The sequence below is a fragment of the Rosa rugosa genome, chromosome 4 (assembly GCF_958449725.1).
Source record: "Rosa rugosa chromosome 4, drRosRugo1.1, whole genome shotgun sequence".
Classification (NCBI taxonomy): Eukaryota; Viridiplantae; Streptophyta; class Magnoliopsida; order Rosales; family Rosaceae; genus Rosa; species Rosa rugosa.
In genome coordinates, this window is record NC_084823.1 from 42918338 (window position 1) to 42945698 (window position 27361).

The 27361-nt window shown below is 38.8% G+C and overlaps 5 protein-coding genes and 1 pseudogene across 7 annotated transcripts; 2 read left to right on the forward strand and 4 right to left on the reverse strand.

Annotated features, from left to right (window-relative positions):
* Positions 1 to 769: 769 nt before the first annotated feature.
* Positions 770 to 1564, forward strand: LOC133743956 (blue copper protein 1b-like). Its single transcript, XM_062172043.1, has 2 exons — positions 770 to 1052; positions 1152 to 1564. Exons 1-2 carry the CDS (start codon positions 890 to 892, stop codon positions 1454 to 1456), a joined length of 468 nt encoding a protein of 155 aa, XP_062028027.1. The 5' UTR covers positions 770 to 889; the 3' UTR covers positions 1457 to 1564.
* Positions 1444 to 5428, reverse strand: LOC133743954 (probable sugar phosphate/phosphate translocator At1g12500). Of its 3 annotated transcripts, none has more exons than XM_062172041.1 (2): positions 3861 to 5428; positions 1444 to 1461 (listed from the first exon to the last, which is right to left on the reverse strand). In XM_062172041.1, exon 1 carries the CDS (start codon positions 5001 to 5003, stop codon positions 3921 to 3923), a length of 1083 nt encoding a protein of 360 aa, XP_062028025.1. In that variant the 5' UTR covers positions 5004 to 5428; the 3' UTR covers positions 1444 to 1461; positions 3861 to 3920. The 3 variants fall into 3 exon arrangements, with proteins under 3 accessions (XP_062028025.1, XP_062028026.1, XP_062028024.1); XM_062172042.1 differs by lacking the exon at positions 1444 to 1461 and adding an exon at positions 2129 to 2300; XM_062172040.1 differs by lacking the exon at positions 1444 to 1461 and adding an exon at positions 3485 to 3777.
* Positions 5429 to 7174: 1746 nt separating this feature from the next.
* On the reverse strand, positions 7175 to 8675 carry LOC133744854 (geraniol 8-hydroxylase-like; annotated as a pseudogene).
* Positions 8676 to 12652: 3977 nt separating this feature from the next.
* LOC133741885 (geraniol 8-hydroxylase-like) lies at positions 12653 to 15015 on the reverse strand. The gene is made up of 2 exons (XM_062169597.1): positions 14010 to 15015; positions 12653 to 13472 (listed from the first exon to the last, which is right to left on the reverse strand). The coding sequence occupies exons 1-2, from the start codon at positions 14901 to 14903 to the stop codon at positions 12867 to 12869; spliced, it is 1500 nt and encodes a 499-aa protein (XP_062025581.1). The 5' UTR covers positions 14904 to 15015; the 3' UTR covers positions 12653 to 12866.
* Positions 15016 to 17797: 2782 nt separating this feature from the next.
* Positions 17798 to 20135, forward strand: LOC133741888 (nudix hydrolase 14, chloroplastic). The gene is made up of 7 exons (XM_062169600.1): positions 17798 to 18043; positions 18141 to 18246; positions 18333 to 18410; positions 18509 to 18601; positions 18771 to 18863; positions 19405 to 19503; positions 19617 to 20135. Exons 1-7 carry the CDS (start codon positions 17856 to 17858, stop codon positions 19851 to 19853), a joined length of 894 nt encoding a protein of 297 aa, XP_062025584.1. The 5' UTR covers positions 17798 to 17855; the 3' UTR covers positions 19854 to 20135.
* Positions 20136 to 20163: 28 nt separating this feature from the next.
* Positions 20164 to 22775, reverse strand: LOC133741886 (copper chaperone for superoxide dismutase, chloroplastic/cytosolic). The gene is made up of 6 exons (XM_062169598.1): positions 22493 to 22775; positions 22300 to 22326; positions 22017 to 22089; positions 21786 to 21920; positions 21095 to 21315; positions 20164 to 20620 (listed from the first exon to the last, which is right to left on the reverse strand). The coding sequence occupies exons 1-6, from the start codon at positions 22739 to 22741 to the stop codon at positions 20357 to 20359; spliced, it is 969 nt and encodes a 322-aa protein (XP_062025582.1). The 5' UTR covers positions 22742 to 22775; the 3' UTR covers positions 20164 to 20356.
* Positions 22776 to 27361: the final 4586 nt, after the last annotated feature.

Below are 27361 nucleotides of genomic sequence, written 5' to 3' on the forward strand. Positions count from 1 at the left end.
TACATGATATAGACATTTATACTATGACTCATATATACTACAATATGATTCATGTATACTACAACACTTGATACAATCATGAAAATGACTCTCGCAATATGGTCGTTTTACGAATACTGCTAATAGATATCATTTACAAATAGGAAATTTGATCAAAAGTTTTCACCACATATATACAAGTTTTTAGAATTCATCTATTGCTAATTGGTTAGAATTTGTTGCTCCAAATATCAAAGTAGAAAATTGATCCGTCGACAATAGTGATCTGGCCATGAACGGGGCTCATATGTGCTACATTCCTACACATCACTCGATAGAATTTATCTGTATTTTTCATAAGTCGCACACATGTGAAGTTCTTTGTCGATATAGTATAGTAAATCACATATCGGGAATTCCTGAGGCTTTTAATTTCTAAGCCTCTCCAACTTCAAGTTGAAAAGCAATCAACCACCCCTTTAACCATATGCTGACATTCTCTTCATCTAATTTTCTTTTTGAGTGTCAATTGTACATATTAACATAGATTATTTTTCCAACAGTAAAGTCATAAGCCAGGCCAAAGAAAATTACCCATCGAACTCGGTCAGACATCGCATTTCGTGAATGACTCCAACAAAACTAAACTTTCTTGCGGTCTTGATTTGTTCATAGTGTTGTATTTAACTCTTCAGTCTATTCATGCCATTCGGCAAGGCAATGCCGTCCGTGTACACACCCTATGCCACACTAACCTTTACTATGCCCGACTCTGCAAAACCACCCTATAAATGGCAAGCATTTGAATTCATTTTCACAATCAAAAGCAAACCGATCTAGCTCATCATCTCAAAACAACCAACTTTATAGAAGACCCTAATTAACTCTACTAGCTAATCCCACACTAGCAATGGCCTCTTCTCAGCTCTTCGTTATCCTTGCCATCCTAGCCATTTTCGCCCCTTCAATCCTGGCTACAGATTACATCGTTGGTGACGAGAAAGGTTGGACTACTAACTTCGATTACCAGGCTTGGGCTCAGGGAAAGATGTTCGTTGTTGGCGACAACCTTGGTATGCATATTAACAAGCACAAACTTACACCCATGCAACATCTTTTAATCTTTGTTTTGGGAACTAATTTCAGTTTTCTGATTCTTTTATCTTATGCAGTATTCAATTACCCCAAAGGAGTCCACAACGTAAACAAAGTGAACGGCACCGGGTTTCAACAGTGTGCAGCTCCTGTCGGCGCTGCGCCATTAACAAGTGGTAATGATGTGATCCACCTTGCAACCCCAGGAAGAAAATGGTACATTTGTGGTGTTGCTAAGCATTGTGCTGATGGGGGACAGAAGCTCGTCATCACTGTCATGCCATCGACTGCTCCAAGCCCTAGCCCCGTTGCTGCTAGCCCAAGCTCCCTCTCTGCATCATCCGCTGCTCCTAGCCCTAGCCCCACCGCAGGATGCAGCTAGTAGTACTGTTAATGCAACGAAGTATAGGCAGCTGGTGATTACTTTCGGATATTGTTCTTGAGTATTTGGTTTTTCCAGTCAATAATAAGTATTAGCAATTTTGTGATACTACGAACACTACATGAATTGATCCCTACATCCATTTATAAATTGTCGGGTGCTTCGGAGAAGAAAAAAAAAATACTACAGGCAAATATAAAATTATACAGGAGGGATTGGATGTGGATAGGCAATTATCTGGAATATCCAATCGAAATCTTATTCACATAACTAGTTATTGGTCTAATGATACATCTCATGTGGAAAGAGGTCCAAAGTTTTAAACACCCATTTTCCCTTTAATAAAAACAAGAAGATACGTATATATCGAAATCAAAATATAATACAAGACTATCTAAACCCCACTCCTAACACCTACGAATGCATATGATTGGAGCCTTGGAGGATTATCTTGACTTTTGAAATACCCTTGAAATTGCATGTACTATCAATCAGACTCGCTCCTTAATTTGGGGATCAACTACCAGTCTAGTAATATGAGCCAAAAACAAAATAGGCCTCAAGTAATAGAACATGGGAACCTCGAAGCTGTCAAAGTGTTGACAGGCACTGTGCTGCAATGCACAGTTAGAGCATTTCAAGAAAACTATATCTATCAAGAACAGCCGGGAATGCCTTATCAACATCTCAAATAAGAATCATATTTATAGTTGAAACCCATATGAAAATGGGTAAAACACAGAATTTTGATAGACGGCATTAGCAATAGGCTGTTTCTCCATTGCTTGATCTTCTGATCTGAATAATTTTCTTGACAATCCATGAACTCATTTTAGGAATTTAACTGCCAAATCCAACCAAAAGTAAACCTTTTGTACTGAATTATATTCACAGGGACTGAAAAACCTGAATGTGAATTCATTCAATTTTGACAAAACCTTAATGGCAGAAATATGATTCCAAAGACAATGTCCAAATCCTTAAACAAGCTTAAAGTCACGCAAGCAATCTCAATTTAGACAACCAGCTAAACTAGAGTTTTTCTGTGATCTACTCTTGCATTCTGATCGGTAATCCTAAGCCAAAAAAAAGAAAATCAGAAGAACAAAAGGAGAAGAAAAATTAGCAACAATTCCTATAGGTTAATGGTGACTGCAATTTCATCAGCAAAGCATTATTGGCTAGCAATAATTCAGTAAAATCTATATTATTCAGTCACATCAGATGAGAAATATGGGAAAAGATACTTTTGAATATGTGAATAAGTTGAAATGCTTATTGTGCATACTCTAAAACATAAAAAATGTATAATAGTTCAGATGCGGTGATACCCTATGGCATTAGTATAACATATATCAAAGTCCTAATCAGTGATCTGTTATACGACACTGTTGGTGCTCATCAATATACTTGCCTGATATCTATCTAATAAATGTATAACAGTTCAGAGATGGTGATACCCTATAGCATTAGTATAACATATATCTCGGTCCTAATCAGTAATCTGATACACGACACTGTTGGTGCTCATCAATATAGTTGCCTGATATCTATCTAATACTCCAAACCTTCAATCCCCGTTCTCCACGCACAGGGAGAGGTTGCAACTTTAGGTTTCTATCCTGCTCTATATCTTGGACTCTCCAGGGATATGTGCACCCAACTGCAGTATTAATTATTGGTCTGTTTTCTAACAGCTCAAGTTGTTGAAAAGTCTAGTGGTTGTCTAACAATAATAGTAACGTACCCTTAGTTACACTCAGTCACTCATTCCAAATAACTTAGATTGCATGAATAGCACAGCCCCCTGTATTCTTATTTTTCCATTTCTGCAAGATAAGCACTTTAGAAGGTGCCCTCTAAACTAGTTCGAAGAGTTACAAAACCATGACGTAATCATGATGCAAAACAAACAATCCAATGAATGCTATGCACATATATATAACGAAAAAAACCAAAAAGCAAATACGCATACATAACTGCAAAAGAATCAGCAGAATTGCATAGTCATGAGAGAGCGAAAACAAAAAACAGGGAAGAGCTTGAGTTCTTAAAATTGAATTGGAGGAGAAATTTTCCTCCCAAACAAAGTACACTAAGATTGGTATCAGAATTGTATGTGTCCAATTGCAGGGTATTTCATAAAGTTACACACGGGGTAAAGTGAAAGAGAAAACTTACATATTCTCTGCTATACCCTATCAACAACAATTAAAAGAAAAAAATAAAATAAAAAAGCAGACAAAGAGCATATCTTTTCTCCCTTTCTCTACCATCCTATACACTCCCATTCGCATCTTACTTTGATCCAATTTCTCTTCCTTTGATCCCATAAATCAAATTAATAAGGAATGGAACAACAATTTAAAAAAAAAAAAACAAAAAACAAAAAACAAATTCGTACCCGAATTTCTGGTGGTAGAGTCAAAATGAATGTGTGAAATTTTTTTATTCTTTCTTTGTGTCAATGAGTTGTAACTTTGGATCTCTTCTTGGCCTCGCTGTAAAGCACCACGCCCATGATGGTCACCGCGAACCCGGTCACCCCCATCACCGTCACCGGGTTCCGGAATATCAAAACCGACACCACGGCCGCCACGGCCGCCTTGGCATTTCCCAGCACCTGCAGCGTCAACGCGCTTGTGTGCTTGGTCACCAAGAAATTGGTCAAGTTGACCAGGTACGCCACGGTGGCGTTCCCGAGCAACAAGAAGACAATGTAGGGGTCTCCCCTCGCCTTCTCTATCGTCTTCGCCGCCACGTTGCCCTCGATGTAGAGAGTAAACGGCAGCAAAATGCAGGCCGCCATCGGCGCCATGTAGAGGAGCAAGTTCATCGAGTGGAGCTTCTCGGAGTCGTTAGTCAGCAGAATCCCCTGCACGACGGACTTCAGGGCCCGGCCGGCCGTCGACCCGACGCAGACCAGAAACCCGAAAAGATGGAACAGCGGCTCGCTGTTGCTGGCCAGGACGATTCCGAAAACTACGGGGAGGAGGGCGCCGTAAACCTCGGCGGATTCCTTCTTACAGGTGATTATGCAGGCGAAAATGGCAGTAAAGAACGGGGTGGTGGCGCCGATGGCCTGGTTGAAGGAGACGGGGAGGTAGCGGAGGGAGGTGTTGCCGCAGACGACGGAGAAGCAGAAGATGGCGCTGAGGGCGAGGATCTTGAAGAACTGGCGGCGGGAGACGATGTGCTGACGTGGAACGAGCTCGAGGAAGTGGATGGCGACGTAGCTGTAGACGGCGCAGGAGATCATGTGGAGCATTGTGAGGAAGATAGGGTAGCGGTAGCCGTAGTAGCTGAGGAGGTACTTGTTGAGGAGGAGGACTCCGATGTTGGACAAGTACCAGGAGGCGATGATGGCGGCCGTGGATAGAGTCGGGGAGAGGAACGATCCGTAGTTGTTGTAGCTAGTGCCGTTGCGGACGTCGCCGGGGGGAGTGGCGGGGATGTCGACGGCGAGGTCGGGGGAGGAGGAGGTGGTGGTGGTGTCCAGCCGGGGGTTGCTCATACGACGCGTCGTCCATGTCTGGGCTTCCACCATTTCAGGGGCAGAACGGGAATATTGCTATGGAAACCCCTCCCCCCGAGCAGTGTGAGGCCTCGGTCTCAGATCTGAGTGGATGACGAGGACGACTGGGGGGAATAATGAAAGAGTGGATCTGATCGGACGGAGGAGATTGAGATTTGGGGGAGAGGAGGAGCCGTCGGATGGAGAATGGAGGGAATAAAGATTGCGGATTAATGGAGTCATTGGGAAGCGTGCTTTTATTGGTGAGGACTGAGGAGGGTGAGTTGGAGTGTCGGTGTTGTTTTCTCGTTGGTGTACTGTGGTTTTCTCCCCAACTGTTTAGCTGGCGACGCGGTTTTTTTACTGTTTTACAAGGGGGAACTGGGTTGGTGGTAAATCTTGAGACAGTCACAGGTTCACACGTGGGATGGCACGTGTGGGTGTTTCACCCAATCACAATGTGTTTATTGATTTTCTCTCTCTCTCTCTCTTTTTGTTTACCAAATAGTATATCTTGGAAGATCAGGTAATTTTTTTTTAAAAAAGTTACCTACTATGGTCAACGGTGGTCAAAGGACTCGAATTGAATTTATTAGTCAAAACATTCTAGTTACCAAAATAGCAAGGAAGGCTTTATGTGGTGTAGTTGTGTAGAGATGAGATTTTGGGAGGGAGCTGGCCGGAAGAAATCTAATTATCTATTATGAGTTTTTTATGCATGTTGGGTAATGTTTTTTATTTGCTTTGTAAGGTATTTTTTTTTTTTACAAGGCCACCTAAACCTCTATCTTTATGGTTGTAATTGACCAAACATACTAAAGAATAATACAACCTCGCAAATATGGAGGAAATTGCCGGAATGTAATGGGATCCATTGCATTTTAAATATTAGGGGAGTTGGTCATTGTCATTGCTATATTGGGCTTGAGTTGGTTTGGTTTCTTAGGCTGATCAGCCTGCTTCACTAGACTCACAATGAGAAATTTGAACACAGCTGCAAGAAAAAACTGCCCAAGAATTAAACCCATCAGAGATTAATCAGGACGATCTCTGCCATCTGTTTTCCGGATTTTGAAGCGACATGTTTATAGACACCACCGTGGTTATTCCACACAACTGTTGGTTTTGGACTTTTGGGTGTGGTTACTCCACACGTACATCCCACCTTCTTGTGAGAGTTCGTTGAATAACCTGTTACAAAATAGAAGTTACAAAAAACGGTTCAACTTCAAATTTTAGCTCACATACCTAATAACATTATTTGGTCTAACGGGATGCACACTTTGTAAGTGAAAGGTCCTGAATATAACTCACAAATTGATTGTTGTATGTTATCCGTTGTAATTTATTCAATTAATTTACATTTCTATTATATAAAAACTCATAACGCACATACACAAGAAAAACATGTAAAATATTGAGTGTTGACCATAGAAATGATTTGATTTTATAGGAGAAATAATCAAATGGCTTACGAGTTGCAGTTGCTTCCAGGCAACAGTTTTTTTTTCTTTTTTTTCCAAACAATCCGAATCGATAGAGTCACAGATCAAACAAACTACTGTACAACATTATTAGAGAACAAATTTAGAAACAAAGACAAGAGGAAACTCTTAACTTCTTTTTGTTGGCAAAGACATTTTTACTTTATACAAAACACCGTAGACACCACCGTAGTTACTCCAAACAACCGTTGGTTTTGGGTGTTGTTACTCCACACATGTAGATCCCACCTACTTGTGAGAGTTAGTCGAATGTACACAAAAACTACTCCATTAAACATGTTGTAAAATAGAAGTTACAAAAAAACAGTCTTAACATTAAATCGTAACCCACATATCTGGTAACATTGTTTGGTCCAAAGGGATGCACACTTTGTAAGTGAAAAGTCATAAATTTAACTCACGGATTGATTGTTATATGTTATCAGTTCTAATTTATTCAATTAGTTTACGTTTCTACTAAATACAAAATCACAACGCACATACATAAGAAAAACATGCATGTAAAATGTTGAGTGTTGACCATAGAACTGATTTGATTTTATAGGAGGAATAATCAAATGGCTTACGAGTTTCAGTTGCTTCCAGGCAACAAGTTTCTCTTTTCCAAACAATCCAAATCCACAGAGTCACAAATCACACAGAGTACTGTAAAACATTATTAGAGAATAAAAAGAGAAACAAAGACAGGAATATATATACCTCTGTTTCTTAACTTCTTTTGCTGGCAAATACATCCTTACTTTATTCAAAACAAAATACTTCTACAACAATTTTCACAGAGGGATAGGGATAGCTCTCAAGGGTTTAGCCATCTCTAGGGTGACTCCAAACTTATCATCCATGTTCATGTTCTCTGGTGTAACTCCATCTTCAAGCTTCCAAACAAATGAATGGATAAGAGAACCCGGCCAACATTAAGTGCAACATTCTCATTGCCAATGGCAATCCAGGACACATTCTACATCCGGCGCCAAATGAAATAAACTCAAAATTCCTTCCTCTTAGATCAATTTCAGACCCCAAGAACCTCTCCGGCTTGAATGAATTTGGGTCATCCCATAGGCTTGGGTCCCCGCCAATGGCCCATACGTTCACAATCACTTGTGCGCCGTTTGGGACTGTCAAGCGGTCAAGCCTTCAATTTCTACTTCTGACTCGGCTTTTCGGGGAAGTAAGAAAGGACCTTGGTGCAAACGAAAAGTTTCTTTGATAATGGCTTGCAAGTAAGGTAGTCTAGCAATATCCAATTCCTCGACCGGATTGCCTTTGCCAATTACTTCACTAAGTTCTAATTGTGCTTTTGACAGTACTGCAGGGTTGTGTTAAAGCTCTGCCATTGCCCATTGCAACATGATCGAAGTTGTACGTGTCTGACCCCTCGACAAACAGAACCTATCATCAAACATAATCAGTAAAGATCATACTGAACTGAGTACACTCGAGTATACTAATTGTATTGGATTAGACTGTAATATATCTTGCCTTGACCTAGAGCTCTTTAACATAACTTGAGTGTTATATATATTTATATTTAGATCTCAGTCTTAGTACAATACAATCATGCATGTAGATCTCATTCACTCTTCTGAAAAGTCATTCTGAACACCAGTATAAGTGCAGTCATTTTTGGAGGTACCATAAAATAGTTCTACACTTTTTTTATTAGTATCATACAATTAAGAATAGATCACTCAATTATTATGGTAACCGAAGCAATTGAAAAAATGACAAGAATTTCAAGAAGATAATGGAAACTGACCAGTATTAGTTGATAGAGTTGATTTTTGTTGATCGCCCCACTGTTTTCTTCTGTAATGTTGAGAAGGGTATCCAACGCATCATTCTTTGTTGCAGAGTCGGTCAATTTTCTCAACTCCAACCTTCACTCAACTATAGTGTGAATCAGATCTAAAATCTTTCCAAAATACTTTGTCATTCTCCTCCTTCTGCCATTAGGATCAATTTTCCTGACCAGTGGAAAATAGTCCCCCAAGTTTGGTTTTCCAGCCTTTATCATAATATTATGCACCATCTCCTTGAACTCCTTGGCCATTTTGGAACTCGGGTCTGCAAAACCAATCGAAAAAATTGTATTAGACAGCAAATTGAGTGTTGTGGTGAAAGCTGCCCTACCAAAGTCAACTGCTTCACCACTCGGGCTGCTTTTCTTGGGTCGCAAGTTTTGGTTAGCAACAAGCATCTTGTTAGTGTAAACTTAATCAAAATTGCACTCGTAATAAGAACACAAATATACAGGTATGATGAACAAAGTATAATGATATAGAAATTAAAATCGATTAGCCATAATAGATCTTCTCCTCTGAGCAATCATGTATGCAGTCTCTCAATGGGGCAGAGTTTAATATAGTGCTTGCGATTGCTAGAGCAAGGACGTAAGACTCTTTATATAGGCATTATAGGGCTTAGTACCTCCCATAGAGGATTCTAAGTCCTAGTTAATATAGGCATTCATCAACATGTCATGTACCCATCTGAGAAATTTTTCCATCCTACCGTCACACCAGATGGATATGTGACGTTCCAATGAAAAACTTCCATGTGGATTTTGTTTCCAACTCAAATCCACGTTGAACACTAATTTCTCTGAATACCCCTCTCTCTTCCCTAGTTCCCTCTTCTTCTCCCTTCCCTTCAATCTTTCTCCAAACACCATAAAATTTTCTTCCATCCCCGCTGGTACCTCTCTGCGAAACCACCAAACTGAAACTCATGAAGCATTAAATTTAAAAAAGACTAAATCAAGAAGAAACCCACCGTAAACCCATAAATCAATTAGAAGTGAATCTACTCTGTCAATCAACCCTTCATAAGAAAAATGAACCAGTGAGAAATTTTGATATCCATTAACATATTGGGGAAATGCTCATTTACCCAATTTTAGCTTAAAATTTGCCCACTTGCTCCACTAACTGTTTTTTAACCCCGTTTACCCAAAACACTCTAAGGGATTATTTCCCTAATACCCAATTAATTATTTTTTATTAATTTTTGGGACTTTTTTGCCCTCTCCTTCAATCTCTCTCCTCTCAGTTTTCTCTCTCTCTCTCTCTCTCTCTCTCTCTCTCTCTCTCTCTCTCTCTCTCTCTCTCTCTCTCTCTCTCTCTCTCTCTCTCTCTCTCTCTCTCTCTCTCTCTCTCTCTCTCTCTCTCTCTCCAGACGACGTCGGATCTCTCTCTCCCTCCCTCCATCCCTCCAGCAGGTCGCCCACGACGTCGGCTCTCGCCATCGCCGCGCCGAAACTCGTAGTCGTGCTCTCCGCGGCCAGGCTAGACGCCAAGCCGACGGTCCTCGTCGCTTAGAAGCTCGGCGAGGCCGGGTTGGACCTTCTAAAGGAATCGACGACCGCCAGTAGAATCGGGTACGTCTTCGATTTGCTTCTGTCTCTCTCGCCGACGACTGATCATCATGGAAATCGCAACTTGATTGTATCTCCAGTCCGGGGCTGCAACCAGAGTCGTTGCAATCGGAGTCAAATCAGTGTGAAGGCAAATGGTCAACCGGAATTGTTGCAAAATGACTGGAATTGTGGGTGAAATCGTCAACCGGAGTCGAGATTATTGGGGGCCAATAATCGTCCTATTGGGGGGCAATAATGTGTCTTAATTGTTGTAAAGTCTCTATAATTGTGTTCAGTGATATTTTCCTTTGTGTTTAAAGACTGCTTCTAATGTGTTTTGGTATTTCTGATATATTATTGGGGGGCAAAAATCTGTTTATTGCGGGGCAATAATATATTTGTTTTGTTATTTTTTGGAGGAATATGGGTGATCCTTTTGTTGTTAGGTGCATTTATTCTTGTTAAGAGGTCACCCGGGAGGCCTAGGGTGAAGCGATTCAAGTGAAGTGGAGAGTGTGAAAAAAAAGCCAATTCGTTGTGGACTTAAATTCACCAAGTATTGAATTTGAATACCTGTACTTTTGTAAACTAATTTAAAACCAAACTGAGTTACTTCTGACCATCTATAAAAAAATTATTGGGGGGGGGGGGGGGGGCAATAAACTTTTCATGACCCCCCAATAAACCTAATTATTTTGGTTAATGAATCTAGCAGCATTTTGTTGAAATGACCTGTAATAAATGAACCACAATTAAGACATTATTGCGGGGCAATAATCTGTCTATTGTCTCCCAATAGACCACCCCAAAAATCACCAGTTTCTATCATTGACAGTTTCTATCATAAACTCAAAACAACATAAGACTTATCAAAACTCTAATTTCAGTGATTAATTAACCACAGTTAAGAAATTATTGGGGGGCAATAATCTGTCTATTGCCCCCCAATAGACCACAGTTTTGACGTCGTCCGAGACCTGCAAGCTGGGGGGGGGCAGTAAACCGGCGTGGAGCTTCGGAGCTTCCCGGACATCTGACAAACAAAACCGGCGAAGCCCAGACCCGATTCAGGCGTGGAGCTTCGGAGCTTCCCGGACATCTGAAAAACAAAACCGGCGAAGCCCAGACCCGATTCCGGCGTGGAGAGCTTCCCGGACATCTGACGAACAAAACCGGCGAAGCCCAGAGGGGTTGGGATCGTGGAGTTGGATGACGTCATCCTCTGGTGATCCGACGGTGGGACAGAGCGGCGGCGGTGGAGGCCGACATCGACGGTGGAGTGGTGAGCGTGGTGGCTTAGAGAGAGAGAGAGAGAGAGAGCCTGAGACGAGGTTAGAGAAAGAAAGAGAGAGAGAGAGAGAGAGAGAGAGAGAGAGAGAGAGAGAGAGAGAGAGAGAGAGAGAAATCGATGAGGGGGAGGAGAGAGAGATATGAGTGTAATTTGTTAATTAAAATGAGGGCAATACTGTCAAACACTGTTAGATTGGGTAAATGGGGTTAAAAAAACTCTTGGTGGAGTAAGTGGGCAATTTTTGGCCAAAAATTGGGTAAGTGGTCACGGCCCCAAACATATTCTTCACCAAAGGAAAAAAAAAAAAGAAAAAAAAAATCAAACATATTCAAGGAAGTCAAGATTACGCATGGAAGATGACATTAATTAGGTGGGTGGATCAATTGAAACGCAGTTTCTGCAAACTTCTGAGCTTTAGTTGGATAAAATACCCAGGTCTACAAACCCAGATGAATGCATAATTCCAACAAAACATTGAGTGTTTCTAAATATAATAATTCAACTATTTCTAATTAATCTTCTGGAACACAGTTTCCCATTTTAATTGAAATGATTTTCTAGAAACAAAAGAATAGTTATGTGAATCAGATTCATGAGGTTTCTGACATAAGCTCAAGGATATAGACCAAATCAGGAAGAATAGTTCTTCAAAAACAAATTTAAAAATGCATTTTATCCTATAAGACATTCAAATTCGATCCGTGATTATGTTCAAGGTTCTGGTTTCTCCCTAAGGAATTGTAGAGGGGTTGGAGAAGAAAAAGAATGGAAAGAGAACCCTGGGCAGAGAGAAGAGAAATGATATTCTAGACAAATTGGTTTTCAACACCAATCTGAGTCGGCGACAATATCCACATGGAAAATTTTTATTGGCCCGTCACACAATCTATTTGGTGTGACGGTAGGATAGAAAAATTTCTCCTTTTTTTGGATCTATTACTCTTGTTTTCAACATAGTCATATCCCACCGTCAAACTTGAATTACTTTATTTGGGTCTTGCTCATTTTTCGACAAATGATTCTATCATAAATTAATGAAATATTCCTATGTGATTCTTTCTATTTAATCCAAGGCTATAGATTATTTAAGTGTTTTCATTAATTAAGACTTGAGGGCAACTGATTTGACCCTTTAAAAAAAAAAAAAACTGATTTTCACTTTAAAATTTGCAGTTTGTATGTTCTTCATGTTCAAGAGATGTTATACTAAAGAAGCTGAGAGGTGCCTTGATTGAGGTAATGAATATTTTTTTGGATAATATTGAGGTAATGAATATTTTGCCTAATCCATTTTGATAAGATACATCTTATATCTTCATGTTCATATGGTTATAAATTTACAGTATACACATTAAACAAAAATCATGCTAAATATTTATGCACATAAATTTTTTGATGACAGTAAAGCTAGACCGCTAGACGCATTAAATTAATATACGACGACTCTCTCAGAAATATATGGCCCCATCTCTTTGTTCTCGACTTCAGCTGTGAAAGAAAACAGAAAAACACAGATTTTATTGGAATGTTGTAGTAAGCAGCCACCATAGAAATTAATGATCTGATTTTATTGGAGAAACAATCAGTTTCAGTTGCTTCTACTTTTCCATGCAAGAATTTTATTTTTTCCAGACAATCCGAGTCTACAGACCAAACTTATTATAATGTGCAGCACTAGAGAAAAAGAGAAACTGAGAAATTAGGGACAGGAATAGCAAAACAAAATACTTGTGCAACAATTTTCACAGAGGGATAGGGATAGCTCTCAAGGGTTTAGCCATCTCTAGGGTGAGTCCAAACTTATCATCCATGTTCATGTTCTCTGGTGTAACTCCATCTTCAAGCTTCCAAACAAAGGAATGGATAAGAGAACCCAACATTAAGTGCAACATTCTGATTGCCAATGGTAAACCCGGACATATTCTTCTGCCGGCGCCAAATGGAATAAGTTCAAAATTCCGGCCTCTAAAATCAAGTTCAGACCCCAAAAATCTCTCCGGCTTGAATGAATCCGGGTCATCCCATATACTTGGGTCTCTGCCAATGGCCCATGCGTTAACAAGCACTTGTGCACCCTTTGGGACTGTGGAGCCTTCAATTTCTACATCTGATTCGGCTTTTCGGGGAAGTAGCAAAGGAACTGCAGGGTGCATACGAAATGTTTCTTTAATAATGGCTTGCAAGTAAGGTAGTCTAGTAATGTCTGATTCCTCAACAGGATTGCCTTTGCCAATCACTTCGTTAAGCTCTAATTGTGCTTTTGAGAGAACTTCAGGGTTGTGCAAGAGCTCTGCCATTGCCCATTGGAATGTGGATGAAGTTGTGTCTGACCCTGCAACAAAAAGAACCTATCCAAACACATAACCAGTAAGCATTATATTGAACTGGACTGGACCAAAAATGTATTGCATTGAAAATAAATGTAATATATCGTTGTGATGAACTTGAGCTGATCTTTAACATATCTCTGAGTGTCATATGAATTAGTACAATTAATAGCATTCTGTAGTTGTTATTCACACTTCTAGAAAATCATTCTACAGTGCAAAATTTGACATTTTATTATTTTCAAACACTCAAAAAATAAGTGCAAAATGACTTTTTAGATGTGAGAATAACACTGCCCTACATTACTATCTTAGACTTTAATGAGTTTAGTATAGGCTTAGATAGGATATCTGGTGTTTGTACCAGGTTTCTTGTGTAAGTATTTGTTAGACTCTGACCTGCATGTTTTCATGACTTTAATTTCTAATAATATCAAATCCTATTCAAAAAAAAAAAAAACATTGCCCTACATTACAATCTTAGAAGCTCAATTATTAGAAGCTCAATTATTAGGAAACTAAAAGCAATTGAAAATGAAAAAGGTAATACAAACTGACCAGTATGAAATGATAAAGTTGATTTTTGTTGAGCTCCTCACTGTTTTCCTCTGTAATAGTGAGAAGGGTATCCAACACATCGTTCTTTGTTGCAGATTCAGTCGATTTTCTCAGCTCCAACCTCTGCTGAACTATTGTTTCAACTAAATCTATTATCTTTCCAAAATACTTAGTCATTCTTCTTCTTCTGCCATTAGGATCAATCTTCCTAAGCACAGGAAAATAGTCCCCCAAGTTTGGTTTTCCAGCCTCGATCATAATATTATGCACCATCTCCTTGAACTCCCTGGCCATTTTGGAACTCGGGTCTGCTAAATCAATTGAAAAAGTTGTATTAGAGAGCAAATTGAGTGTTGTGGTGAAAGCTGCCCAACCAAAGTCAACTGCTTCCCCACTCAGGCTGCTTTTATGGACTGATTCAAGGAGTTGCTCCACTTTTTTGCGTCGCAGGTTTTGGTTAGCATCAAGCATCTTGTTGGCAAATAGCTGAGTGTTGCATATTTTTCTAAGGTTTCTCCAGAGGGGTGAGACAGGGATCCATGGCAAGCCAACAATGTGGTGATCAAGGGCTCGAATGGAATCGGGGATTGTTCGGTTGGAGAAGAATTGATCATGGGTTTGCATGACTTGTTTGGCCATGGCTGATGAAGAAACAACTATGGAGGTCACTCGTCCAAGTTTTAGGGACATTAAAGGGCCATGAATTTGGGCAAGTTTGGCAAGAGATTTGTGAGGTTTGTCACCAAGTAGGAGAAGGTTTCCGAGGATTGGAAGCGGTTTTGGACCTGGTGGAAGCTTTTTGGAGGTGTTTTTGGCTCTTGAAATTGAGTAGAGGAGGGCTTGGATCAATGTCCAGGTGAGGATAAGGTAAACGAAAGCACTCCAGAAGTTCATCTCTCTTCTGATCCTTCAGCAGAGAGAGAGAGAGAGAGAGAGAGTGAGATCTGATCTCTCGTCTCAGCAGATGAAAATGAAAGTTGAGACTCGGAAGCATGTGACTCCATATAGAGATACATCATTTATGTCAAAGTAGTTGAGACTCGGAAGCATGTATTCAAATTCCTCTCAAATGATGATAAGTCTTTGCTACTTTTGTTTTTTTATCGATCTTATCATCTTATGGCTGGTTTATACCTTTCTGTCAACAGTGGGAGACAAAAGATCACATCATTTGAGAGGAATTTGAATACATAGAATGAAGACATCAGCCACATCATTTGTGAGGAATCTGAATACATAGAATGAAGTACACATCAGATCAATGTCCAGTTTACTCTCTGAAAACGGTCGATGATTCAGAACAATTCTGATTTCAGACTCTCGATCGGATCTTGTGAATTTTAATTATGAGTCATTAACCAGAGGACGTGTTTGATAAACCAAATCAAAGCATTGTGATTCGATCGTCTTCTATATATATATTGATTATTTAAGTGAAGTCAATGAGGAAATCTAGATCTTGTAACATACTTGTTCATTAATTAGTATAATATATAGTAATTAACTACCACAACTGGACCGTCACGTTCCTATAAGCATGGTGCGTGAGATCGAAGCTACCTATTTGGAAAATCAGAGAGATGTGATAATGGATATTATCTGGTTCTAGCGTTTTACAGGAGATATATACTTACGCACGAGGTAGGCAAGTAAGGAAAAACGTGCATCAGGTGTTTTGCTATATATATTGTTTTTCTCGAGACCTCCCAATATCGGATGCTTGGTGTGGCGGCTGCACCACCAAGGCACCAACGTCACCTCAGGGCCGGCTCTGTAAATGATGACTCTTTATAGATATAAATAGAGTTTTCATCACTACTAGCTAGGGTCAAAATTTTCTTACACTAGACAAAATGATACCTAACTTTCAAAAGTGATCAAAATGGTACCTAAATTTTAAAAACAAATCAACATGATACCTCGGTTTATTTTTTGTAACTTCTCTGTTAAAATTGATCACATGTGGTGCGGTGTTTTGTGGGATTATAATAATATTTTACACAAACATTGTTTTTCAATTATTTTTTATTTTACTTTGTTGATTGCTTCGTCTTCAATCTCTACATCTCTATCTCTCCCCAACTTTATTTGTTTCTAAGATCAATGGTGGAATTGAAATTGAATGGAAGATTTTAATTTTGCAGAAAAAAAAGATTGGGTTATAGGTGGTTGATGGCCCTCTTACCACAAATTACTTCAATTTTTGGGCTTGATTTTGCATTTGTGCATCTCTATATTATGTTTCAGATTCTAATTCTGCAAAATTTTTGAATTCAAATTACAAAAAGCTCACAGATTGCGGAAGAACGAGGAAGAAGGAGAATAGAAAAAGAGAAAGAGAAAGAATTAGAGGATAATATTGTCATTTCCAACTAAAAATTGAGTGAAAAGTTGTATATAGCTCTTAGCTTTAACGGAGATATGACGGAAAATGGATAGAGGTATAAAGTTGATCAATTTTTGTAAGTCTAGGTATCTCTCTGATCACTTTTAAAAGTTGGATATCATTCTGTCCGGTGCAAGAAAGTTTTGACTCTAGTGGTGATAAAAACTCATATAAATAACTCAAACTGGGAAATAAAAAAGAGAAGAAGAACTAGAGTCTTGCTAATATTTTTCTTTAAGTTACATTGCTAAGCTATTCCAAGAGCTTGATTCATAGAATAATGTTAGGTGAACAAACTTTTTAGATAAGCTATTCACAACTTTGAGTTACATTGGAACACATGTATTTGTTTGTGGGTCTGAGTCATGACTCAATTGGTACGTCGTAGTTTGGTTTCAATAGGGCCAGTCCTAAGATTCTAAAGGCCTGAGGCAGAGATCGAATTAAAATGTGGCCTTCTATATATATTGCTCCAAATAACATTACAAATCATATGTTTTGAATAAAAGTAAATATATAATTAATAACAAAACAAAAATTTATGAACACTTATGTAATAAATTTATGAAATACAAAAATAGTTAATCATAATTTTTTAATTATTTTTTTATTTTATTTTATTTTTATGGCTAGAACCAAATAACAGTACACAATTATATGTTTTGAATAATAGTAAATATAAATTAATAAGAAAAAGAAATGTAGGAATATTTATCCATACATAAACATAAATTTTTTTGATGGCTAGAACTAATGAAAACTAACTTAAAAGGAAAAGGAAAAAAAAAAGTGAAAGGGAGAGAAGCAAGGTTCGAGCTGGCTCCTTCTTGACTCGAAAAGTAAATACAAAAATGTGAAAGAGGGAAGTAGGATTTGAACCTTGGATGAAGGAGGTTGCGAATTAACCTGGCTTCCGCTGCCGTAAAGCAACACAACTGGTGTAATAATACAAAACAGCTATATATACTATATATAAGCATAAATACAAAATGAAATCCTCCGAGGCCCCAGGGAACCGGTGGCCTGAGACGGCCGTCTCAAGTGGCAACCCTCAGAGCCGGCCCTGGGTTTCAACTATTTTATGATTTTCAACCGGTTAAGGATAACCCTCCAGGCTGTCTATACTATAATCTTACTCGAACTTTTTTTTTTTTCGGGATTCGAAATAGCTTTATTCATCAATTTGCAGATCAAAAGGAACTGCCCCCAACTACTTCAATTACAATGTAACTCAGCAAGTAAATCATAAATCCAAGGAGGTCTTACCTGAAAATTTTATAATTTATTAATAAAAAATACAACATTAAATACTAAAAATCAAGGTTCGCAATATCGGGTTTGATATAGAAACGAGGGTTTATGCACGACGTGTCGTTTGCAAAACAAAAACATTTGGGCAACAAACACACGTGTGCGTAGAGCTCCTCCCCGTTGGTTGTAGCAAGCTTGTTCAAGCTTCCATGTCGTTGATCCCCAGAACCACACTCACACTCCCCAGAACACTCCTCACCTTTCGATCCTTCTCCTGCAAAATGTCATCCGACTCGCCACCGTTGACTCACTCGCTCACTCTCCCGAGTCAACTCGCCGCCGACGCCGAGCCCGTCCAGATCGTCGCCGCCCCCCACATCTCCTCCTCCCAGTTCAGGCCAGTCACGCTTTTCCCTTCCTTGTTCTTCAAAAAAGTCTAAAACTTCGGATACAAACTGAACCCAAGTACTCATAATGATGGTAAAACGTTGCAGGAGCGCTATTGATTCGTCTTTGTTTAAGCAGTGGCTGAAGAACATGGAGAGTGAAACTGGGATTCTACGCGACGGTTCTTTGGCTCTGAAACGAGTTGTAATTCAGGTGATCCAGTCCTTCTTTAAAGTGGTTGAATTGATTTGGTTTTGATAAGTTCATAGTCTTGGAACTGATCAGTTGGGTTATAATAGGGTGTAGATATGTTTGGAAAGAGGATTGGGTTTCTGAAGTTGGAAGCAGATGTGATTGATAAAGAAACAGGGAAAAAGGTATCTAGTCATATACTATCTTTTATATTCTAATGGTATGGTATATTTTGGTGGCCATAGTTGTTGATTTGTTTGTTGTGAAACTAAAACATATTTAGGTTCCAGGTATTGTGTTTGCACGCGGACCGGCTGTAGCTGTGCTTCTACTTTTGGAATCGGAGGGCAAGACTTATGCTGTTCTTACTGAACAGGTAGGTCTTCATTTCATTTTGGTGTTCATGAGTATCTGTTATGACATTATGATGCTTTACTTAAATCTGAAAATCCGATTCATCCTAATTCCTATATTATCACAAAAAGAAATGACGGCATTGTACTTCCATGTAATCAAACCCTATTAAAAATTGTTGCATATCGAAGGTTAGAGTACCTGTTGGAAGGATCATACTGGAGTTGCCTGCTGGAATGTTGGATGATGACAAGGGTGATTTTCTCGGCACCGCAATCCGTGAGGTCTATCTCTCTCAATATGTATATATGTATAATGTCATGTATATTTGCTGTGTCATATATCTTTCTGCTTGTATTTTGGAAAGTTCATGTAATCAGCTGAAAATTAATTTAGATTCCTTGTAAACCATAAGCTTTTTAGTGATCAATAATATGCTTTTCCTCCGGCCTCTGTGTCTTAGAGAGTTTTATTACTTGTTTATATATTTTTCCTCTCTTTAACTTGGTACTGGTTTTCTCATTTTTGTTTCGTCCATTCCTCAGAAAAACCAATCTAGTTTCTTTACAAGGTACTCTTGAGATTCATTACTGCTTGTTCTTGCTTATGCAAATATGCCTTGTTCAATACTTTTATTTTTCCAACTTGTCTTTGTATATTTCTATCGATCCTGAGTATGTTGCTTTTTAGAATCTCTTGAAATTTTATTTGTTTGACTGTTTTCAGCTTCTTTTGATAATCAACAGTCAAGTACTAAGTGTAAGATGCAAGTTTTACAACTTTAACCTAAAGCTAAGTTACATTATTCTTATTATAACACTCCAGGTGGAAGAAGAGACTGGCATATGCCTAAAACAAGAAGACATGGTGGACCTCACAGCCTTCCTCGACCAATCTACTGGATGCAGAATATTTCCTTCTCCTGTAAGTTGGTCTTAATCCTTTTCTGGAATGACGATTGAAACTCAGAACCCTGAAGATCTCTTTTGTGTTGCACCTACCAGTAAAAGATCACCATTTTTGTTTTTCATTATTAGGGAGGGTGTGATGAAGAACTCAGCCTCTATCTGTACAGAGGGCAGGTGGATAAAGAGATTATTGATCAGCTGCAAGGTAAAGAAACAGGTCTTCGTGACCATGGAGAGCTGATTAGGGTTCGTGTGCTCCCTTATGAAAAGCTCTGGCGCATGACAGCCGATGCAAAGGTTTTAACAGCCGTTGCACTCTATGAAATGGCAAAAAGAGAAGGGCTCTTGCCTCCCCTGAAAACATGAATTGCTAATTACCATGGTCACCATACGCTCTTTGTTGGGTGGGTGTTGATATTTGCAACTATTGAGCTAGTTGGTACAAGAACCAGAGTTGATTTTCTTGTATCTTTATGGAGCTCTGTGTAATTTTCTGCTGTTTTTACTCGTCTGGTTTCTCCTATTCTTGGAGTGAGAGGGCAGTAAATGATGGTACCAGGATAAGCAACCAAAAATATCTGTATATTTGACGAGATGATCTGTCCATATTTATTCCTTTATCAAGTGAAAGAAATGCCTTATATTCAACATCGTAGAAAAAAAACAGAAACTGATATACTGTTAAACACGGAGCTTATGAACTCATGGATTCAAACTGCTCCAAACTATGCCCTTTATTAGATCAAATAAGTCTTATTTTCAACTGTGCACAGAGGATTTACCGAGTATCACAAATAAATATGAATCTTTTGGTTGTACAAGGTGCCTTCATTAAACCAGGCTATGACAACTATAGTTTGCTTGGGGTATTAAACCTTGCTCATGACAAAGTCTTTGTCACTTGATTCCCATATCGTGGTCCCATCACAAGTGCAAAGCTTCTTGTAGTTCTCACCTACTCCAGCGCTTCTAGCGATTACAGCAGCTGCGATACCCGAATCTGAATTGTCAGCAGTTCCATATACTGCTATTGACCTCCCAATAAGATCAGAAACTCTCAGCTTCTCTTTGACACCAGAGAAGAAGGCATTGCCATTCTCATCAGTATCCAATGTTCCCAGGTCACCAAGCGGCTGAAAATAATCCAGCATATCACTTAGAGAATGTCAAATTAAAGTCCTCATCAAGAAAAGCCAGTAAAGTACATAAAAGTTCAACGAGTGAGATGATTAATGATGGAAACAATTTCATAGTAGATTCCTACATTGACAAAATAGGAGGTTTGGTTAACTGTTGAGAACAGAGACTATATTTTGCAGCACGGACTGAAGTGCAGTAGTATAACGTGCATGATGCTTTCATGAATCAAGTATTAACTTGGCTATTACCAAAAGAGAGGGAGGGGATGGGGGTGCGGTGGTGTGCAGAACATAATGCCTAAACTTTACTATTTTGCCTCCCATGAGAATAAAATGAAGTAGACCATTCAACTACATGTTAACAGCCAAAATTTCTATCCATTGATATGAGACTTTGAGAAGTCCAGGTATTTCGGGAAAATCTAAACAAACATAAACTTTGAAGAGAAGCTTGATGCTGAAACAAACCTTGTTTACACTTTCAGTAGATGGATTAAATACTTTTCCAGTGCTAGCAGCACCTTTTGTTAAATCACCAAATTCATTAATGGACCAACCATGTTTCCCAGGTGATAACCCACTACAGTTAGCTTCAATCCTAGCCAACTCCATATTCACCTGAGCAAATCGAACCACACCAAAAACATTTGGACCTTTAAATTCAGCGACAGCAGCGGAAACCAAGAAATCTGTAGACCAAGATTAAATAAGAATTACATTAGCAAGCATATTCTTAATAATACCGAGCAAGCATTCTACTGCAGTTAAAACAGGATGTTCAGATCATTTGAATGTTGTTGAAAATTTCCAACATCAGCTCATGTCAATTATAGCTCTTTGGCATAACAAGAAAAAAGGTTCTAAAATATAGGTATTCATTGTGGCAATTGAGATCATTTGTATTCTACTTATAACCTAAAAGATGGTATTTTTTAACTTATTAACTCACTAAACTACCTAAAAAGTAGTCTTGTTGTTCACTTTTCACATTACTCAAAAGAAAAACTTGCTCAAATGAGAATCCTAATCCTTAACCAGAGTCGTGCAAAAAATACCAATGACAACGAATATGTACCCTAAATGGATGAGTCGATGACAAAGTAAGAAGAAAATGAAAACAAATTTGAACCTAAACTAAATGCAGGAAAAACGACCTAACCTTCTGGAATCCCCTGCCCAATTAATCTCGCTTTTCGACCCGTCTGCTCGAGAGCTTCAGTCATGGTCTTCAGAGGGGTTGCACCCAGAATCCTAACAACTTGGGTGTCGAGGTCCGCCTCTACACTTTTAACCCCTAAACGAAAACCCCATTAAGCATAAGATAATTGCAACAGATGAGAGGCAAAAGAGCCTAAAATTCTAGTTTAATCCAGTAGCTCAAAAGTCTCACCATCAACAACTTGTAACTTATTCTTGACAGCCTTAACACAACTCTCACATGTCATATCTACCATGTACTCTGTCTGTTACCAATCAAAACCAACAGTTTAGATTTTCAGTAAAATCAGCACAACCCCTTAATTTTCATAACTAAAATCATCAACATAGGTAAATTTTTTCTAATGAAAACTTAAAATCTACTCCATATCATAATCAAAGCTTCTCAATTGAAACATATGAGATTCAATATAGTTAAACCAAAAGAAAGTAAATTCTTGAAGGGTGGAACTTACCAGTAGCTCTGGGAATACAGCATCACTCTGCAGTTGAAAAGCAACAAAATTTCCAGAATCAGTAAAGAAAAGTTACGTACTTTAAGATTTACAACAGAACCCATCAATGAAATTTAAGTCAATTGACGAATCAGATTAAACCCATCAAAGAATGAATAGAAAACAAAGAAGGGTGTGAGAATTTCAGTGAAACCTCAAAGGAGGGCTTCTGTTCCGATGTGGGCGCGTCCATGTGGAGAGCTGAGGGAGAGTTGGTGAGGCTTGTAGCGAGGAACAGAGGATTTGGGTTTGGGAAGGAGAAGGAGGAGAGAAAGGAGAGGTTTTGGGGTTTAGGGAATCGGAAAGATTGAGAGGAGGAAGAAGAAGAAGAAAGGGCAATGGCAGCGGGTAATAGAGAGGCAGCTATGGCACTAGTGGTGGCCACTGACCTCAGAAATGCCATTTGAGCTTGTTTAGCATTTGGACATTTGGTTTTGGTTGGTATTTCTCTGTTTCTTATTGACCTTCCAGACCCAACTGGAAACTACTTTGGCCAATGGTTTTGGTTCACTATTTACCATTGGTAACTTTTACCAATTGACTATACCAATTACCAAGGCAATTTTGGTTACAGAGACCCAGAACAGAAGAACAAGGCTAAGAGAAACTAGCTACCAGGTGACCAGGTCCATGAGAAGGTCCAACACCTAACATAGCCCCATCAAGATTTTCAACAAAAGCAGTTAAAGCACTAGAAGCATGGACAGAAGGAATATCAAATTCAATGACACTATAAACATATCAATGCTATTCTTTGCCAGACCTAAAAAAATGCTATTCTTTGCAATGCAATCTGTCACCCTATTGCATTCTAACACTTTAAATTTCAGAGTGAATATCTAAAATTTTTATATGGGGCTGTGACCACTTACCCAATTTTTGGCCAAAAATTGCCCACTTACTCCACCAAGAGTTTTTTAACCCCATTTACCCAATCTAACAGTGTTTGACAGTATTGCCCTCATTTTAATTAACAAATTACACTCATATCTCTCTCTCCTCCCCCTCATCGATTTCTCTCTCTCTCTTTCTCTAACCTCATCTCAGGCTCTCTCTCTCTGAGCCACCACGCCCACCACTCCACCGTCGATGTCGGCCTCCACCGCCGCCGCTCTGTCCCACCGTCGGACCACCAGAGGATGACGCCATCTAACTCCACGATCCCAACCCCTCTGGGCTTCGCCGGTTTTGTTCGTCAGATGTCCGGAAAGCTCTCCACGCCGGAATCGGGTCTGGGCTTCCCTTGCAGGTCTCGGACGACGTCAAAACTGTGGTCTATTGGGGGGTAATAGACAGATTATTGCCCCCCACTAATTTCTTAATTGTGGTTAATTAATCACTGAAATTAGAGTTTTGATAAGTCTTATGTTGTTTTGAGTTTATTAAAGTACAATAATCTGTCAATAATAGTTAAGTGAAGGGTTCTGACTTAAAACGAAGACATTATTTGGGGGCAGTAATGTGTCTACTGCCCCCCACTAAACCATTAAAACTTGCACCAGTTAAGTGAAGGGTTCTGACTTCGTATGAAGACATTATTTGAGGACAGTAATGTGTCTACTGCCCCCCACTAAACCATTACAACTTGCACCAGTTTCAAGAATTCACAGTGTATTGCACTTTATCACAAACAAATCAACAAGAGATGATTACTGTCTCCTAAGAAAGACATTATTGGGTGGCACTAATGTGTCTACTGCCCCCCAATAGACCATCAAACATTACACCGCTTCCTATGTTTCACAGATTATAGAAGTTATTCACACTCAAAACAACAGATAATGTCTAAAAACCCACATTATGAGGGTCAATATTCTGTCTACTGCCTCCCACTAGACTGACACAAACCACACAATTTTTTTCATTTATCGACTACTGCAATTTAACACTACATTTACTTTGGAATAGCAGTTTTCAGTCCGTCAATAAATAAAGCAGTCATCATTAGCCCCCAATACAAAGTCTACTGGGGGGCACTAATGTTACAATTTTTATGGTTATGACTGCCCAATAGCAGATAGCAGTTTTCAGTCTCAGATAGCAGCTTTCAGTCCGTCGTCGATTCCTTCAGAAGGTCAACCCCGGCCTCGCCGAGCTTCTCAGCGACGAGGACCGTCGGCTTGGCATCGAGCCTGACAGCGGAGAGCACGACGACGAGTTTCGGAGCGGCGATGGAGAGAGCAGGCGTCGTGGGCGACCTGCTGGAGGGATGGAGGGAGGGAGAGAGAAATCCGACGTCTTCTGGAGAGAGAGAGAGAGAGAGAGATCGGTGAGGGGGGAGGATAGAGAAATCGGTGAGGGGGGAGAGGGCAAAAAAGTCCCAAAAATAAATAAAAAGAAGACAAAAAGAATTAATTGGGTAAAGGGGAAATAATCCCTTAGAGTGTTTTGGATAAACGGGGTTAAAAAACAGTTAGTGGAGCAAGTGGGCAAATTTTAAGCTAAAATTGGGTAAATGAGCATTTTCCCTTTTTATATTGGCAAAATGAAAGAAAGAAAAAATAGAGTGAATATGTAGAAGTGCACGAGGTTATCTTCTAAATTTTATGTGTTATTTAAAATTCGCATGCGTCATGAGTTTAGTATTCATAGAATATGACTTTTAAAATATGTTAAGGAATACTGAAATTATTGAACGGATCTTTCTGATGTTTTTTTTTTTTTTTGCTTTTCTACTTTGAAAAATTATTAAAAAAAAAAAATAGATATTTCAGTATACCATAAATTGAAACACATTCTAAACATCATATTTTACCAATGGTGAGATCAAGAAACATGACAATTTGAATAAAATGGGGCTTTGCACTGTTTGACACCTCAGGAGGTGCCATGGGGGAATTTGTGGAAGACAATAGCATGCTGAAAGCATGTTATACCTTGTTAACTTTTTTCTTGAAACTCTCTTGTACCATAAGCTAACAAAATCACAGAACATGATTTTTAGAATGTTTTCTAATTGATGGAACACCGATACTTCGAATGATTTTTTTAATATATTTTATTGTTTTTTAACTTTGAAAAATTGTGAAAAAACTTTGCTTTGAGATTTTTGTGTTTTCTCAATTCCGGAAGAGTTTGAAAATCATCATTTGAGGGCGGAAAAATTTTAGTGAGAAAATATGGTTTGGAGAATGGTTTTTTTTTTTTTTTTTCTATTTTTTTTTTAACTTCCACGAAGTGTTATGAATTGTAGTTAATTTATAGTTTTATTATTTATGATGTGCATCTAAATTGTTTCCTCAAGTTAATGTAGTATCAAGATTGGGATCACAACCAGATTACCAGATCAAATCCAAACTATAAGTCTGCAGATGTAGTCTTACATATCCTACCATATTACTTTTGTTTGTTTCATTAATACATAGAATAAATCAATATTAATCATTAAAGTAATGATAAACCAGTACCAGTTTCTTGGCTCTCAGCACCAGATTTAGCTTCAAAATTCTAACAAGTTGATATTGAGCATAAATTCTTTGGTCAGCAACTGACCAGGTGAACACCACTGTTGTATGTCATTATCAATTTATCATAATACATAAGGTCTTTCGCCGCAGGCCTGCCCGCATTGTTTAAAGTCCTGTATGTTAATGTCAAATCTCATTCATCTTATTCCCATTTGGCAAACTGTTAACCAAGTCACAACAAGCAAATCTTTAATAATTCATAAACCTTGATCTTCTGCACTGAGATTGCTATATATATATAAGTGCTTGAAATGGTAGACCAACACAAATCGACCTCACTTCAAGTTCTTCTCTTACTCGAAACTAAAGATGGAGAACAAAAGGAGTGTAGCAATTCGGTTTACGTATCTTCTTGGCCTCAATTACAAAATAATAATAATAAAATCCGAATGGTGCTTGCACATTGTATCAATTATCAAAGTTCAATTAACACTGTCAAAGAAGAGAATATGTTAATCACTCAAGTGACTTGGGCTAATAATTTGGAGTGACCAAACCCATTAGATTAATTAACTGGCGAAGTTGTTTTCGTAAGGCAACGACATGCACTAGGAGATCAAGGCAGAGAAGTTCGATGAATATTCAAGTATTCAACACTATCAGTTGTACCAGCAGCAGATATAGCAGATTTGAGACAGAGTCAAGATTTAAGATCGAATTTTTAACAATTGCTCCATGACAAACCAGTTGGAAACAGACTAACAGAATGGCCTCAAAAATAAAGATCAACATATTTTTAAATTGCCAAATTGACTGTAATGTTTAAATTGCCTTTTGGAATCCAGGTTATTAGAAATGAGAAAGCCAAAAAGATAGCTAGGAGATGTCGATAACCTCACCGAGCAAAAAGTGGACAAGCTAGTTGAGGATTTTCTGGAGGATGTGAAGCAGGATTTGATAGAATCCAAAGGCTGGCCTTGTCTTCTTACATTGTATCAAAAGCAGCTCTGAATGCTTATACAAGATTCTTGGCAAAGAAATATACCAAAATTGCTACAAATGCAGTTAGTCCTGGTTTTACGAAAACAGATATCAACCAAAATACTGGTCAGAATGGCTTTAACAAGGTACGACTGTACGAGTACCATGACGGGTTGCATAATTTTGGTCTGTTTGGTAATCAAGAAAATATGTTACTACTCCATTTTCCTGCTACAGGCTAACAAAATCATGGACGCAAAAAGCCTTGGCCCTCGGTGATGTTGGTACTGAACTGCGAACACATGGTATCAGAGCCAGGTTAGACTAGAACCACCTTGACTAAGATGCATCCGAGCTTAACATGACTCAGACACCACGTGTTGGAACAAACACCAGTATTAGTATTATCCTCTCAACTTATACGCCCAAACTCAAACCCAATGGATTTTGTAGGTGTGAGGTTTTACCATTAAGCCTCGATGCTATTTTGGTGGAATGCCCAGCTTATAAATTGTAAATTGTTTATCTTTTTCCTAATGTGGGATTTCTCTATTTATATTCAAGACCCCACAAAACTAACAAAGATCTCTTATCGCTTAGGCTGAAAACATAAGCCGATCGACAAGGTAGTAGAC

Bases quoted from the DNA above. Each gene is read 5' to 3' on its own strand.
- LOC133743956 (XM_062172043.1), top strand. From the start codon at position 890: ATGGCCTCTTCTCAGCTCTTCGTTATCCTTGCCATCCTAGCCATTTTC. The intron at 1,053-1,151 runs GTATGCATATTA...TATCTTATGCAG, and splicing joins CGTTGTTGGCGACAACCTTG to TATTCAATTACCCCAAAGGA.
- LOC133743954 (XM_062172041.1), bottom strand. From the start codon at position 5,003: ATGGTGGAAGCCCAGACATGGACGACGCGTCGTATGAGCAACCCCCGG.
- LOC133741885 (XM_062169597.1), bottom strand. From the start codon at position 14,903: ATGAACTTCTGGAGTGCTTTCGTTTACCTTATCCTCACCTGGACATTG. The intron at 13,473-14,009 runs GTCAGTTTGTAT...GTGTTTGGATAG, and splicing joins AACTTTATCATTTCATACTG to GTTCTTTTTGTTGCAGGGTC.
- LOC133741888 (XM_062169600.1), top strand. From the start codon at position 17,856: ATGTCGTTGATCCCCAGAACCACACTCACACTCCCCAGAACACTCCTC. The intron at 18,044-18,140 runs GCCAGTCACGCT...AAAACGTTGCAG, and splicing joins ATCTCCTCCTCCCAGTTCAG to GAGCGCTATTGATTCGTCTT. The intron at 18,602-18,770 runs GTAGGTCTTCAT...TGCATATCGAAG, and splicing joins ATGCTGTTCTTACTGAACAG to GTTAGAGTACCTGTTGGAAG.
- LOC133741886 (XM_062169598.1), bottom strand. From the start codon at position 22,741: ATGGCATTTCTGAGGTCAGTGGCCACCACTAGTGCCATAGCTGCCTCT. The intron at 21,921-22,016 runs GTGAGACTTTTG...GTTTTCGTTTAG, and splicing joins TAAGTTACAAGTTGTTGATG to GGGTTAAAAGTGTAGAGGCG. The intron at 21,316-21,785 runs GTTAGGTCGTTT...CTTGGTCTACAG, and splicing joins TGGGCAGGGGATTCCAGAAG to ATTTCTTGGTTTCCGCTGCT.